This window comes from Nicotiana attenuata, unplaced genomic scaffold (genome assembly GCF_001879085.1).
Source record: "Nicotiana attenuata strain UT unplaced genomic scaffold, NIATTr2, whole genome shotgun sequence".
In the NCBI taxonomy this organism is placed as follows: Eukaryota; Viridiplantae; Streptophyta; class Magnoliopsida; order Solanales; family Solanaceae; genus Nicotiana; species Nicotiana attenuata.
The window spans coordinates 14,719-32,201 of record NW_017674354.1 but is presented as its reverse complement, the minus strand read 5'-3'; the positions used below and the strand labels follow the sequence as shown (position 1 = coordinate 32,201).

Sequence of the window (17,483 nt, the reverse complement as noted above, 5' to 3'; positions counted from 1 at the left end):
CTAATTTGAGCCATTGTACCCTTGACTTTTGCTTATATATTCCTTCCTCAATCATACTCTATTTTTCCAGTTCTTTTCTAGCTTTCTTCCCTGCTTCAAACATATCCCCGCTCTGATTATTCTGCCTCATTTGAGCTTGCACATTTGCCAGTTCTTCTCTCTTCTGTTGTACCTTCTTTGTTATCCCTGTATATTCCTGCATGTTTAAATTCTTCAGGCCATATTTTACCTTCTTTATATTCTATATTATACCTTCCATCTTACTGCCTTTATATTTCCAACCATTCTGCACTACCTTTTCAAACTCTTCATGTTCAGCTAGACAATTGTAGAATTTGAATGGTCTCCTTCTGCTATCATTTTCCTGCCCCGATTCAATTCTCAAAGGTGAGTGATATAAGAACTGAGAATCTAGAACTTGCACTTGTATTGGTGCCATTTCTAGCATCCATTTGGCATTCACTATCCCTCTATCTATTTTACTATATACATGGTTATTTGTCCATGTAAACCCCCTTCCCACTGTAACTAGTTCTGTCATTTGGCATTCCATCATAAATTCTCTGAAGTCCTTTATTTCATTCATCTATACTTCAGTACCATTCATTCTATCCTCCATATCCTTAATTGCATTGAAATCACCCATGAGAAGCCAAGGTATTGTCATTTGTTCTTCCAGCTCTCTCAAGTTGTTCCACAAATCACTTCTATTAGCTATTGTATGTAGCCCATATACAACTGTAAATGCAAACTGGACAGTGTCATTCCCATTCTTTACTATTCCATGTATGAATTGTTGGTGAACCTTCAGCTGTGAAAATATTATCTTGTTAGGATCCCACATCAACCACATTCTACTTTTACCATTCACTGAGCTATTTGCACACCATTTCCATCCAACAGCTATTTTTGTAATCGTATTTTCAATCAAGTCATCTTTTATTCTGTGCTCTATTATTGCAATCATAGTTACTTTATTCACCTTTATAAACTCCTTCATCTCTTTTTGTTTACACACTTTGTTGAAGCCCCTAACATTCCACGTGACTATCTTCATGTTGTTATGATTTTTTGAGGTTCCTGCCCTATATTCTCCTGCATCCTCTCCTGCTCATCAACTTTATCTGCCCAACTGTTTTGCTCCAGCATTGGATCCCCCCTCAAAGGAGTAAATCCATTTGTAATTTTTAGAGCAACTTGTTGTTGATTGATCTGCTTGTTATGAGAACTTCTTCCACTTGCTTTTTGCCATGCTTATTTATCCTTTTCCTCTTTATCATTCTGCTCATGTTTCCTTTGATTCCCTTTTTCCTCCTTATTTTGTTTACTTTGTTCCTTTGCTAACCACTGTACTACAGGCTTCTGCACCTTAGCTTGTTGTATTTGTCCTCCCTTCTTTTGTGTTGTTCTTTGCTGCTTTTGTTATTCGTACCCCTGAGTTCTGTCTTGTGTTTCCCTGTGTCCCTTCATATTGCTACAATCATGTCCAACCATACAACATTTTTGGCAGTAGGTTGGAACCCAGTCATATTCAACTTTCTGCTCAAAATTCTTCCCCGTTGGATCCAGTACCACAACACTCGTAGGAAGTTCTTTAGATATGTCCATCTCTATAAGCACCCTAGCATATAAAATTCTAGCTGCACTAGAGGTGCATTCATCAGCATAGATTGGACATCCTAAAATACTTGCTATCCTACTTAGTGTGATCTTCCCCAAGCAATTCAATGGCAAATTTGGAAAGCTCACCCATAATGGAATTTCTTTCAACACTTCATCATAGAAGTTAAAATCAGCAGTCCATGATTTAAGTATAATAGGTTTATTACCTATTGTGTGTGGTCCTGTGTACAAGACTTCATTCTTGTCCTCAATTGTATTGAACAACACCACAAAATAGCCCTCATTGTGATAGTATACTCTAGGTTTAGCAGCAAAATTCCAATTCGAGGCTATGAATCTCTCCATGGTTCCAATTGATGGTGCCACTCCAATGACATACATCACCACTGCCTTTTTCCACTTCTCATTCTCCTCTTCCATTTTAAATATGTTTTCGAACCTTCTCTTTAAAATTCAAAGTGGATATTCCTGCGCGAATCTCAGCAATTACTTGTTCTGATTCTACATATTGATCGTTTTGAACTAAAAGCAAACTTTTGGGTGGAATATTCACATTATGTAGAATATCTTCACTCTCAATAGTTACATACAAGTCTATAGAACATAGAAAGGCGGGATGCCCATGACGTGTACGTGTCGGATGAACCAAATCCTCATTGAATTTGATTTTTCCATTAGATGGGGCTCGCACATGTTCTGCAGTACCCCCCGTGAATACTCCTCCGGTATGAAAAGTTCTTAATGTTAATTGAGTACCNTTCTGCTCAAAATTCTTCCCCGTTGGATCCAGTACCACAACACTCGTAGGAAGTTCTTTAGATATGTCCATCTCTATAAGCACCCTAGCATATAAAATTCTAGCTGCACTAGAGGTGCATTCATCAGCATAGATTGGACATCCTAAAATACTTGCTATCCTACTTAGTGTGATCTTCCCCAAGCAATTCAATGGCAAATTTGGAAAGCTCACCCATAATGGAATTTCTTTCAACACTTCATCATAGAAGTTAAAATCAGCAGTCCATGATTTAAGTATAATAGGTTTATTACCTATTGTGTGTGGTCCTGTGTACAAGACTTCATTCTTGTCCTCAATTGTATTGAACAACACCACAAAATAGCCCTCATTGTGATAGTATACTCTAGGTTTAGCAGCAAAATTCCAATTCGAGGCTATGAATCTCTCCATGGTTCCAATTGATGGTGCCACTCCAATGACATACATCACCACTGCCTTTTTCCACTTCTCATTCTCCTCTTCCATTTCTTCCTGCTGTAATTGGGCCTTTTTTATCCCATCCTGAATCATTGGAGGGATAAACATAAGGTCCATTCCTCTTTCCGCCAACCTATTCCCTGCAAAAAGCTTTGCCCATGGCTTCTCTAATTTCCTTTCAGTTTTCTCATTTTTCCCCTGCTCTTTTTGTTCTTCAGCTCCTTGTCTACTCGTACTAGCTTTTTCTTTTGCTGATACTTGCTCTGCGACCTCCTTCTTAGCAGTTGCGTCAACAGTATTCAGTGTAACAGTGTTCAATGGAATAATACTTGTGGATCCAAACATCCCAATTGTTGTTGTAGGCGTCGAATTTGGATAGCTCCTGTTGTTACTACTCAAATTCACCGGTGTTATCGACGTGATTGCTTCACTTCCAGCTAGATCTGCTTGAATCAAACTTTTTCCTTTGTCATTGCTTGGGGTTTCCTTTGTAGAATTACTTTTTCCTTGACCATTGTTACTGCTTCCTTGACCTACAAATTCCGCTAATTGCATCTTCGTCGTGTTCTTCTTTGGTCGTCCTCGTTCCATTTCCGGTCAGTGTATTTTAGCATTCACGCTTAAAATGCGCCGAGAGAAGGAGAGTACTGCTATGAACTTTTTGTAATATTCTTAACAAAAATTTGTATTCTAGCGTGATTCTATTATTAACTTTAATATATCGCTAATCTCTAATCTCTCACCTTAACAAAGGCACTAAAATAAAGTCATAATTCAATAGGAATTTTATATTCATAGGAATCTTAATATATTAAATCTAGGTTATATTCCACAATAAAGTCGCCAAAGTGATCCTTGGAACAAATTAGAATGTAAAATTAAATATCAAAAAACGATAGAAAATAGACATTAACTATTATATTAAGAGGCTTTTAGAAGTTTTGAATTAAAAATTAAAATAGAAAATAGAAAAATTAAAATGGAAGGGTTTATAGATAAGCCTTTACAACTGAAACTATATATATTTTAAGAATAAATATAACATGTGTTGTATAGCTATTAATATAATATAAAATAACATGGAACGGTTTATAATACAAGCATATTATATTTAATAGTAAATTATACGATTTTCTGAGAAGTTATCGACTTAGTTACACGCGCAACGCACGTACCTTAAGACTAGTCACTTATATAAGCAGTAACGTTGAAAGAATTTTGATGTTATAATTTGATACTTTTTTAAACACTCCTTTTATTTAATATTATTTGAAAGAGAATTTATATAAAAATATTATTCACAATTCAAATATGATTCTCTAGCATCACTTATATTTTTAAGTTTCAACAAGTTAATAAAGTGACACATAATTCACCATACTATATCATGATAACTAATTGTTTGTGAATAGTTATTATCTAATATTGGGCTACTAAATTAATAAGTATTGTATCTCGTAAATATGAAAAAATTAATATTTAGAAAATTAATTATAAAAAAATTATGGACTATTATATAAAGGCATAACAAAAGTTAACAAATAAATACTTTTAAATAAAGAGTTATTTAAAATTTACCATCATAGCAGTCTTAGTGGATAACATGCGATAAATTTTTTAATTATGACATAAAATACTCTCAACTTAATGATTAATGATTAAGACAAAACTAATTTTAAATATCAACAATTTATTAAAAATATAGGAGGGTTTACAAGATTAGTTACACACAACTGCATAAAAGTTCTATTAGGCAAGTCCAATACGTTGGGCGTGTCCGGGGCGTAAGCCCCGACGGCCCAGGCGTAAGTCTCACGGAACTAAGCCTCACACATAAGCCCAAGGGCGTTTTGCGAGTGCTCCATCCAGGGGCGAGCCCCGGGCGAGTCCCAATTCTGCCTTTTAAAACAGAGGTCCAAACAAATAAGAGAAGTCTCATCTCCTTCTGCCAAGTCGACTCTTCACTAATGCCCTCTAAATTCCCAATTTAGCAATACGGTTTTCAATTCCAGCTGAGTTCCGACATAACAATACCCTCCTGTTCGGAATGACCTTGTCCTCAAGGTCTGAGTTGGCTAATAAAGTCCAGAAATTGACTTTTAATGTACCCCCAATCCTCCCATGTAGCTTCCTCCGGGATCAAATTAGACCAGTGTACTAAAACCTTCACAGACACTCCATTATTGACCTTCACCATGCGTCTCCTTAAGATAGCCACTGGCTGCACTCTCACACGACCATCATCGTTACAGAGGGGAGGCTGATGTTGAGCATTGATGTCAGGACCAACCCTCTTCTTCAGTTGCGAGACGTGGAATACAGGGTGGATCTGGGATCCTGCTGGAAGCTCTAGTCGGTAAGCCACTGCTCATATCTTCTCAATAATCTTGTAAGGGCCATAGTATTTAGCACTCAACTTGAGATTCTTTCTAACTGCTACTGATGCTTGCTTGTAGGGCTTTAGTTTTAGGTAGACCCATTCTCCTTCCTTTAATACTCTCTCCGATCTGTTTTTGTCTGCATAAAATTTCATACGGACTTGGGCCACTTGTAAATTCTCCTTGAATTGTTGCAGTATATGTTGTCTTTGAGCCATGCATGCGCCCACTTGAGTGTTTGTAGAAAAAGGTAGGGATCCCAATGGTACTTGTGAAGGGGGGAACCCATATAAGGCTTGAAATGGTATAGTCTTGAGGGTTGTATGATCATGTGTTGTACCACCATTCAGCCATTGGAAGCCATTTCAACCAATGCTTAGGATTAGGAAATACCATAGACCTCAAATAAGTTTCTAGACACTTATTTAGCCTCTCCGTTTGGCCATCCGTTTGGGGATGGTAGGAAGTGGACATAGTGATCTTGGTCCCCATAGCCTTGAACAACTGTTGCCAAAGCTGGCTAGTGAAAATAGGATCGATGTCTATGAAAATATATCTGGGCAACCCATGTAGCCTAGTGTCACGACCCCAGTTCGCCCTCCGTGAACTATCGTGATGGCACCTAGTCCCTATGACTAGGTAAGCCTAACAATGCAGAACGCAAATAAAATTTTTGCGGAAGAAATAGTTAAAAGTCAAATAACCAAATGGAACAATATATAAATGCTGCTTGGCATATACACACAACTTCTCAATTCTGATACACTATCCCAAAACCCGGAAACTCGTGGATCCATAAGCTCAGAAAGTACTACATAGATCTAATCTCCAAAATGTCTAACAAGAACATAAAGTACAGAAGGGCTAAATACTAAATACAAGAATAGAAAGAGACTCCTCGGTCTGCGGACGAGGCAGATATACCTTGAAGTCCCATAGAATCGACTCGCCTCAAGAATAATAAGCCTGAGTAGAGGTGCCTGGATCTCCACATGAAAAACATACACAGGAAAGGGATGAGTACAACACAACGACACTCAGTAAGTGCCAAGCCTAACCTCGGTTGGGTAGTGACGAGGAAGGTGAGGGCCCTACTGAGATAAAATACAAGATATAATCCAATAGTGTGGAAATGAGCAGTATAAGTAAGTGCGAACAACAGTAACATAACACAGTGTAAAGAGAACAGCAACAAATTCACAAAACAACGCAAATACAATGTAAACACTAAAGGAAATACAATTCAGTACCAATAATACCAACCAGGGATCTCCAAGATACCATCCCGAGTCCCATTTTCTTTTCATCTGTCCTGTGGATCTCACGGGATATCGTCTCGTAGTCCAACTATCAATGTACAGGGGGATCTCCCGGGAATCTAACCTGTAGTCCTAAATATAAATATGCAGGGGGATCTCCCGGGAATCTAACCCGTAGTCCCAAATATAAATATGCAGGGGGATCTCCCGGGAATCTAACCCGTAGTCCCAAATATAAATACCCAGTGCTGGGGGAATCTACCGGGTGCATTTCCATAGTTCCATATAACTGTGCAGGGGGATCTCCCGGGAATCTAATCCGTAGTCCCAAATATAAATGTGCAGGGGGATCTCTCGGGAATCTAACCCGTAGTCCCAAATATAAATGTGCGGGGGGATCTCCCGGGTATCTAACATCCATAGTCCCAATGTAAATACACAACAACAATCAGAGAAAATACTCAGAAAATATCAACTTCACAATAGGGCAAACAAATAGTCTAGCCTAGCCTGCTGCACAGAATCCAAATAAGGCATTTTGAGCAAGTAAATCAATTACGTCAATTAGACATGCTTCCCTAGATTAACAGCAGACTTAAATTTCAAGTAGTATAAACAAGAAAGGAAAAATACAATTTAAGGATATTTTTAATGAAAATAGGATTTTCAACAATTAGCACAAGTACGCGCTCGTCACCTCACGTACAGGGCATTTCAATTACCACAATATCAATCCTAAGGGGAGAGTCCACCACACAAGGTTAGACAAGCCACTTACCTCGAATAAGTGCAAGTCAAACCGAAACCACGCTTTTGCCACGAGTATCCGACTCCAAATGGCCCAAATCTAGTCAATTCAATTGCATATGGTAAATAAGACCTCAAGTAACTGATTCCACAATTAAATTCTAAGATAATACACAAAATTAGGAAAATTGCCCGTCGGGCCCACATCTCGGAATCGGGTAAAATTTACATTTTCAGAATCCTCATACCCTCACGAGCCTAACCATACCAAAATTATCCAATTCCGATACCATTTGGTCCTTCAAATCATCATTTTACATTTTTGAAATATTTCACAAATTTTCTTCCCAAATTCCATCTAGAATTACGAATGAAATGATGAATTCAATGATAGATTATGTACTCTAGCCAAATCTGAGTTAGAATCACTTACCCCGCTGAATTTCTTGAAAACCCTTCGAAAAATCACCAAAATCCGAGCTCTCTAGGTCAAAATATCAAATAAATCCCAAAACCCCGTATTTATAGAGTACCCCCCGGATTTCCACCTCCGCGGCCGCACAAAAATGACCGCGTCCGCACAGGTTTTGACTGCAGTGACAGGCTTTAGTATTTTGGCCATAACTTTCGCTATTGATGTCCAAATTGAGATACCTTGATCTTTCTGGAAACTAGACACAAAGGGCTACAAATTTCGTTTTTGAATCATCTCCAAATTCCTTGTAGATCAAAAGATATGAGCTTCCGAAGTAGGACTAGTGAAATGTTCTTCACCGCGGCCGCACTGCATTTTGTGCGGTCCGCACAGAACCTACTGCGGCCGCACTTCATTTTGTGCGGTCCACACAGCACTCACCGCGGACGCACTTCATTTTGTGCGGCCCACGCTGGTGAGTTCTGAGGTCTGCAACCCTTTTGGACCTTATACAACTATGATTTTCGGCTTGAAACATCCCGGAACCTACCCGGAACCCCCGAAACTTCAAACCAATTATACCAACACATCCCATGACATCGTTCAAACTTGTTCAAAACTTCGGAACGCTCAAAACAACATCAAATCACTAATTTAACATAGGATTCGAGCCTTAGAACTCCAAGAACTCTTAAATTATGCTTTTGATCAAAAAAGTCTATCAAATATCGTCCGAATGACCTGAAATTTTGCAAGCACGTCACATTCAACGCTATAGAGTTACTCCAACTTTAGGAATTCCATTCCGACCCTTAGATCAAAATCTCACTATCGGACCAGAAACTTCAAAAATTCAACTTTCGGCATTTCAAGCCTAAATTAGCTACGGGCCTCCAAAACACAATCCGAACACACCCCTAAGCCCGAATCACCTAACGGAGTTAACGGAACCATCAAATTTCCATTCCGGGATCGTCTTCACATTGTTTCGACTATGGTCAACTTTCCTACAATTAAGCTCTCATCCCAGAACTAAGTGTCCCAAAACTCTCTGAAACTCAAAACCGAAAATCCCGGCAAATCAAAATAGCAGAAATAAACTTGGGGAAAGCAGTTAATAGGGGATCGGGGCGTTAATTCTTAAGACGACCGGCCGTGTTGTCACATCCTCCTACACTTAAACATTCGCTCGTCCTCGAACGAGCATAGAGACATACCTGAAGTAGTGAAAATATGAGGGTAGCGGCTGCGCATATCCTGCTCGGTCTCCCAGGTCGCCTCCTCGACCGGTTGACCACGCCACCGAACCTTCACTAATGCAATGTTCTTTGACCTCAGCTTTCTGACATGGCTGTCCAATATTGCTACTGGCTCCTCAACATAAGATAGGTCCTTGTCCAGCTGGATTGGACTGAAATCCAACACGTGCGACGGGTCACCGTGATACCTCCAGAGCATCTAAACATGAAATCGTGTGAACTCCCGTCAAGTTGGGAGGTAAGGCAAGCTCATAAGCAACCTCCCCAACTCGTCTCAATATCTTAAAAGGGCCAATAAATCTCGGACTCAACTTCCCCTTCTTCCCAAATCTCATAATGCCCTTCATAGGCGAAACACGAGGCAGAACCTGCTCTCCAACTAAATAGGATACATCACGAACCTTCTGGTCCGCATAGCTCTTCTGTCTAGACTGGGTTGTACGGAGTCTATCCTGAATCACCTTAACCTTCTCCAAGGCATCCTAAACCAAGTTTATGCCCAGTAATCTAGCTTCACCCGGCTCGAACCAACCCACCGGAGATCTGCACCGCCTACCATATAAAGCCTGATACGGTGCCATCTGAATATTGGACTAATAGATGTTGTATGCAAACTCCACCAACTACTCCGAAGAATAGGCAGTACACACAGGGATAAAATGAGCGGACTTGGGCAACCGATCCACAATCACTCAAATAGCATCGAACTTTCACAAAGTCCGTGGGAGCCCAACTACAAAGTCCATGGTGACCCGTTCACACTTCCACTCCGGAATCTCTATCTATTGAAGCGATCCACCCGGTCTCTGGTGCAAATTAAGATCCTTATGCCTGAACAAATTGTCACGACCCCAAACCCCGCACTATTCGTATGGCGCCTCTCGTGAAGACGAGGCCAGCCAACTAACCCAACTCGTCTTTTCAAAAATAGTTAAACATGAATACCCAACTTAAATATGAGTTAATAATATTAATTAGCGGAAATACAACCCAACACAGCCCAAACCGAGGTGTCACAAGTCACGAGCATCTATAAGAGTGTAATTACATCTACCAAGTCTAAGGATACACTGAACAAGAATAATGAACAATAGAGAGAGAAAACGGTGCTGCGAACGGTGGGAGTCACCTCGCTAACTCCTACAGCTCTGCCTCCAATCAGCAAAAACCCGCTACCGGGTGAATAAATACCTGCATCTGCACACGAGGTGTAGGGAGTAAAGTGACTACTCCAACTCAGTGAGTAATAAGGGTAAATAACAACTGAGCAGTAAGAAATCACGTAAAGCAAACCATCATGCTATATAGGAGCAGTGTAACCCTTTGAGAAAAACAGTGAAGCTGTGAAATCTTTAGAAATACCTTAGTTCAGTTTAAAACCTCTTTTGAAAATGACTTTTTCAACAGTTATGCAAATGAATGCCAAACATGTAGTGCAGATAAGCACATAAGTCTGACCCTCGGGCATCACACTCAATTAACAGATAATATCAGGCAATCCGATATATATCACATGAAGTAGCACAAACAACAGGTAATGACTGATAAATGAAATAAAGTGAACACACAAAACAGTACTAGTACCGCTGCAGCGTGCAGCCCGCTCCACATATCGTTGCGGCATGCAGCCTGCTCCGTTTATCATCGACGACGCTCACTGGGGGTGTGCAACTCCGGGAGGGGCCCCTTACGACCCAAGCGCAATAACAAGCCATCTCGTGGCATCAATCTAGGCCCTCGGCCTCATATCAATATTAGTACAACACTGCTACGACGTGCAGCCCGATCCATAAGTATCCTCATAATACAGGCCCCCGGCCTTACTCAATCAACAAAATCACATAAGCCACTCGGGCGACAACACAACATGATGCCCAGCCCAAAATATTTTTAGAAATATCATTTCGAGTGTTTAAGGCATAATATACTTTGCTAAGTTTTAAAACAGGGAAAATACATGACTGAGTTCAAATATATAATTGAATCAGTGAGGAATTTTCTACAACAATCCCCGAAGGGTTCAATTAGTTGGCACGAAGCCCAAATATGGCAATCAACCCAAATTATGATGATAACAAGTAATTTCAGTCAAATACGCAGTAAATTCATCAACCAGGACGAACCAAGTCACAATCCCTAACAGTGCTCTACTCCACGCTCGCTATCCGGCGTGCAAGTCACCTCAATATAGAACTACGATGTGCAAATCCGGGGTTTCAAACCCTCAGGATGTCATTTACAATTATTACTCACCTCGAACCGGCGAAATCTCTAGCTCGCGACGCCTTTGCCCCTTAAACCGGCCTCCACGCGCGTCGAATCTATCCAAAATCAGAGCGAATACATCACAATATGCTAAGGGAACAAAGCCCAAGCGAAAACAATCAATTACGGGCACAAATCCCGAAATTACCAAAACCCGAGCCCCAATCCCACTTCTCAAAACTCAGAAATTTTTACATCAACAAGTTCCTCATCTCGCCACGAGTCTATGCATATAAAGAACACTATAATCGGAGTCCAAATGACCCCTCAAATCCCAATTTAAAATCTCAAAATCCCAAGCCCTAGTTCTTCCAATTTTAGGCTTAATTTCCATAAATTTCTAGGTGGATTTCACCATAAAAACGAGTATTGAGTGCAAAAATCTTACCTCCAGGTGTTATCTCTTGAATCCCTCTTCAATTCCCGTCCAAAAGCTCTCAAGGATGCTCAAAAATGGTAGAAAAATAGCTTAGCTCGCGGAACAAAAAATGGAACTTAAAACCCTTTTGCCTAACACCTTACCACATTTGCGGTGCATTTTCCGCTCCTGCGACAACCGCTTCTGCGGAAATCCTCCGCTTCTGCGGAGTTTCATTAATTGCTAAAGACCGCTTATGCGGTCACTATCTGCATCTGCAGACTCCGCTCCTGCGAAAAGTCATCTGCTTCTGCGGAATTTCACACATGTCCATAATCCGCATCTGCGATACCATCGCCGCATCTGCGATACCGCAGATGCGGCTCCTCCTCCGCAGCTACAGAAACTAGCCTTCCCATCAAAACTCGCACCTGCGACCCCTTACCCGCATCTGCGAGACCGCATCTGCGGTCCTTATTCCGCAGATGCGGGAATAACAGAACCAACAATTCCTGAAACAACACAAGTCCGAAATTCATCCCGATAGCCATCCGAAATCACCCCAAGGCCCTTGGGACCTCAACCAAGAGTGCCAACCCATCCTAAAACATCAATAAAACTTGCTCCAATCATCAAAATGCCTCAAACAACACTAAAATCATCTATTCTCATCGAATTCAAGCCTAAGTTTTTCAAAAACTTCCGAAATACACTTTCGATCAAAAACCCGACCAAACGACGTCCGAATGACCTGAAATTTTGCACACACCTCACAAATCATATAACGAAACTACATAAACTCTCGGAATTCCATTCTGACCCTCGGATCAAAATATCACCTATCAACCGGAATTCGCCAAAATACTAACTTCACCAAAACAAACTAATTTCTACACCGGACTTCCAAAACCAATTTCGATCACGCTCCTAAGTCACAAATCATCTAACGAAGCTAACCAAATCATAAAAACTCTGATCCGAGCTCATATACTAATAAGTCAACTCTTGGTCAAACCTTTCAAATTCAAAGCTTTCAACTGAGACTGTTCTTTCAAATTCATTCCGATTTTCCTGAAAACCAAAACCAACGATCTGCATCAGTCATAATACATAACACGGGGCAAGTGATGCCCGAGAACTGGCGATCAAAGTGCAAAAGCTCAAAACGACCGGTCGGGTCGTTACATCCTCCCCCACTTAAACACATGTTTGTCCTCGAACGTACCCAGAGTTGTTCTAAAGCCAACCAATAGCTGAATACCTTACCAGACATATACCCGGGGGTGATCCCACGTCACCCTATCTCACATAGGTCCGATAACACAACATAGCTGAAACTTCACAATCCATCCTAGTCCATAAACCATAGAACCACATTTTCACTTCTGAAACCATCAATACGATCAAACCTCACACCTATACTCCGAATAGTCCCGAACCAGCTGTAATAACTCATGCCTGCAACCTCAGGTGCAATTATATGATATATCTCATAACTCAACACATGCAACGATAACTTCCATTCACAGCAGCTACCCACAACAACCAAATACCGATAGAAAACCTCTTATTAGCTAACGTCTCATTCCAACACTTTCATGTACTGCCAACGATAAATGAAACACGCAATAAACCATAACCATTTCTCAGATCAACCATTCATCAGGCCATTTCTCCTCTGGTAATTACCATAGCAAATTTTTGAACTGAACCTCGATATTTACCCATCAAACATGCTAAAATCGAATTCATTTGTATTCATTAATGATCCCAACAATCTCTTCTGACCAAACACACCACCCTGGTGACATGACACTTCAATACAGGCCTAAGCCGCAACTTGCGCAATACGAGCACCAATAAGAAACGGTCCGAGCATACTCAAATCATGGAAATCACTCAACGAAAGAGCTGTACCGCAAGCTCACCAGTATCGCCCCACATAATGCTGAGAACCCGCCACACGTCATAGAACCAGAACATACGAATCTAACCCAAAGGGTCATACCTACACATAACTTTGTTGCATTACGCGACCCCATCCAAACACTGGTCTCCATGAGACACCACAAGTCACTATGTTCCAAATCGACAACCATGCGCAATATGATTTCTGAAACCAAAGCATTCATCATAACCACCATGAAGCAAATAACATACGCCACACAACTCGAAAGGTCATAACCGATACACCATTCACGGAGCAACACCCAATTACTCTTCCCGCTCGAATTCCACTATGAACTCCCAATAGAATCGCACCACATGTGCCCATCACCAACAAATAATAACCTCTCACAACACAGAAAACAATTCATAGATCTCCCCAGATCACTAACAAGCTCAATAACGATCGAATCAACCTATCTCTCAACAATACAATTCGGGGCCAACCAAGCCGACTCAAGCTAGAACACGCATCCACATTGGCCTGCCAACGAACTCATTATCAAGGAAGACTGAAGTTGCTCCTGCCACTACTACAACTCCTACCGAAGCCATACGATACGGTGCTCGACACCAAATCAATACCGAAATCCACAATCTCACCGGGCAACATGCCCGGCCACAAGAAACGCATCCCAAAAATCCCTCAATACCGGAACTGAATCAATGGTAGAAACCTCTGCACTGACATCCATCATGAAGGCCCAATTAAGGAAAACAATCCTTCCCAGCCGTCCGTCGAGTCTTTGAAATATAAACCACTCTGCTAGAACATAATCCAACGCACCTCGCCACTTAACCCGTGGCATTTCCGGCATATCCCATAGCACAATAGTTCAGAATCACCCAACACTAAGAAAACCAGTCTGAATTCCAACATCACATCCAAAATCTAACATACCAGCAAATAAAGAGCCACTCGAGCCTCCAAATCCCGATAGCCGCTAAATGATGCCGATACACACGATCCACGACCATAACATAGCCTACACATGAGAACTTCCAGTCTCCAACTCCATATAGCACACGAATCATCGTACCTGATCCCAATTTTACCGTCCGAAAGCATACCACACCTTAAATAACCCGTCATTCCATGATAGATACTTTAAAATTTCCCTGTGCCACCAAGAAAACCCGAATACCACCAGTTGATCCAACAAGTAAACACCGCAATACTACCAAAGTATCATCAGTTTAATCACATTACCTTTTTCTGAGACATATACTCTCGTCAAATCACTTCCAGTTAGCAGTATCATTTCCTTGATTATCTGAGGCTACCCATTGCCTAGGAGTTTTATGAACTTCCTTTCAAAACTGAACTGTAACCTAGCACACGCCAGTCTCGGTCCTCCACAACATACCGTATATACCATACCATCCAAGGATAACATTAAAACTTTTACCTCCCTTCCGAGCCACAGAAATCTATGCACTCAACTAGTCAAGAACTTCCATTGATCCCATCTAGAAGAAGATCATTATACATCTTGTCTCTCACATTCATAGAAATGCACTTCTCCAACCATGGTAGAAATCAACAAGAACTCTCCCAATTCCGTTTGCACAAATTAAACTTCCAGGACTGAATCCTTCTAACTAGACCACGCTAAGCAAGCCATCAAAACCCAAGAGCATTGCTGCAAAATCCCTGTAAGCACCCATTACCTCGAACACATACAAAGAATTAACCATATCCTTACCACACCGGTCCGGTCTAGTACCGAATTACCCTTCTATCTAAATTCCCTTCTGGTTCATCTTCAACTTGATATTTCCTCTTGCTGTAGCACTACAATTCCTCAACCCAGGCTCACTACACGAGACCCAAGCACAAGACCACACTGTCTAAGACCCATAAGCCACTGAATACTCTCTCAAATGTTCCCAGAAACACCACGTTCCAGAATACTTTACTCTGAAGAACTTCCTGCGAATCTAAATTCGTTACCTTTACTTTCCAGATACTGATACATAGGAACCCGTAATTAACATAAAAATACCACAAGTCTCGACCTTTTCCAATGAGAAAACAGTCTCTAGCCACCTACACAACCTTAAGAACCCGATTGTTTTCTTTAGAATCTTGAACACATTAGAACCATTCTCGAAAGTCATTCACTCTTATTCAAACTACAAATTACCTGACTAACGAACAGGACCACCCGTGCCTTATTGGCACTCCGATACCGCAAAATGAAATCCTCATCCCAATACAACCAAGCAACTTCCTACTCTATGCACCAAGCATTCTTTACCAATAACAACTCTAGACATTCCATAAATCCTCATACCCTATGAAGAATATTATAACCCCTGTCAAAATTTTCCTTTACTCTAGCCATAGCTAATTCACTCGCATGCCCCAAACTGGAACCAACATAGCACCTAACCGTGCAGTCAACTGCTCCCAGCCGACTCCCCCACTTGGATCGAAGCCATAGATCAAGATACGCTCAATAACTCATAACACTTTTACTCTATTGATGCCACAATACCATAGTGAGATTAAACTCAAATCATTTATAAGTTATGAAAGCACAAATCATCTAGTTCTGTAAATCTTCTACAAATCTCGCATTCATCCCTGCAACAGTTAAGCCCACCCTCTAAAGCGACCCAAAATTTCAAATTTTAACACGTACCCTTCAATTACACATGAGATCTTCTAACATACACATAAGGATCGCGCCACCTCAACACACTTCGCGGGAGATAACCCACCTGCTTTGCCTCAATATAACATTTCCATATACCTTCCACCGCCATACACATTATACAGCTACTTAGCCTTCTTGAGTCTGAACTCGTACCGCAACATAAAATTTACTTCGCTCTCGATTGGAAACATGAAAAGATTCTTCACGCACCCATAACTCGGGGCTATACCTCGAATCACAATGGAATTCAAACACCTAATAGTTCTTTTTCATCCAATAGACCTTCCTCATCACTTCCAAGTCACATAGATATATCTCGCAGCACTAACATATTCACCACGTAGCTAACCAGTCGTCACTCCCACTAATAGGGGCAATACCGAACATATAAGTTCGAAACACTTGCTCACACAATCAGCACCTCGGTGCTCAAGCAATAGGGAAAGGTCCGGCCTCATGTCCTCCAGACTGGCCCAACATAAACTCACAGAGATTACATCTCGCCCCTCGATCGGGGAATCACAAGCCATCAAGGCACATCTGATACTGAGCGCTCATGCGGGGATACGAACACATAGAAGGAAATTCAAGAGTTACTTTTCTAGTTGAATCAAGGGACGTACGATAAGAATTCAAGAATGCGAAGTTTTTTTCCTAAAGGTTCTGCATCCTCTCGAGGATAAATATAGACGTCTCCGTACCGATCCGCGAGACTCTACTAAACCTACTCATGACTCGTGAGACCTAGTAACCTAGGCTTTGATACCAACTTGTCACGACCCCAAACCCCGCACTGGTCGTGATGGTGCCTCTCGTGAAGACGAGAGCAGCCAACTAACCCAACTCGTCTTTTCAAAAATAGTTAACCATGAATACCCAACTTAAATATGACTTAATAATATTAATTAGCAGAAATACAACCCAACACAGCCCAAATCGAGGCGTCATAAGTCAAGAGCATCTATAAGAGTGTAATTACATCTACCAAGTCTAAGGATACACTGAACAAGAATAATGAACAACAGAGAGAGAAAACGGTGTTGCGAACGCTGGTAGTCACCTCGCTAACTCCTACAGCTCTACCTCCAATCAGCCAAAACTCGCTACCGGGTGAATAAATACCTGCATCTGCACACGAGGTACAGGGAGTAAAGTGAGTACTCCAACTCAGTGAGTAATAAGGGTAAATAACAACTGAGCAGTAAGAAATCACGTAAAGCAAACCATCATGCTATATAGGAGCAGTGTAACCCTTTGAGAAAAATAGTGAAGCTGTGAGATCTTTAGAAATACCTTAGTTCAGTTTAAAACCTCTTTTGAAAATGACTTTTTCAACAGTTATGCAAATGAATG

The 17,483-nt window shown here is 41.0% G+C and overlaps 1 protein-coding gene across 1 annotated transcript; it reads right to left on the bottom strand.

The window, feature by feature from the left end:
- Positions 1-1,422: 1,422 nt before the first annotated feature.
- LOC109218493 lies at positions 1,423-2,043 on the bottom strand. The gene has a single exon (XM_019382858.1). The coding sequence runs from the start codon at positions 2,041-2,043 to the stop codon at positions 1,423-1,425; it is 621 nt and encodes a 206-aa protein (XP_019238403.1).
- Positions 2,044-17,483: the final 15,440 nt, after the last annotated feature.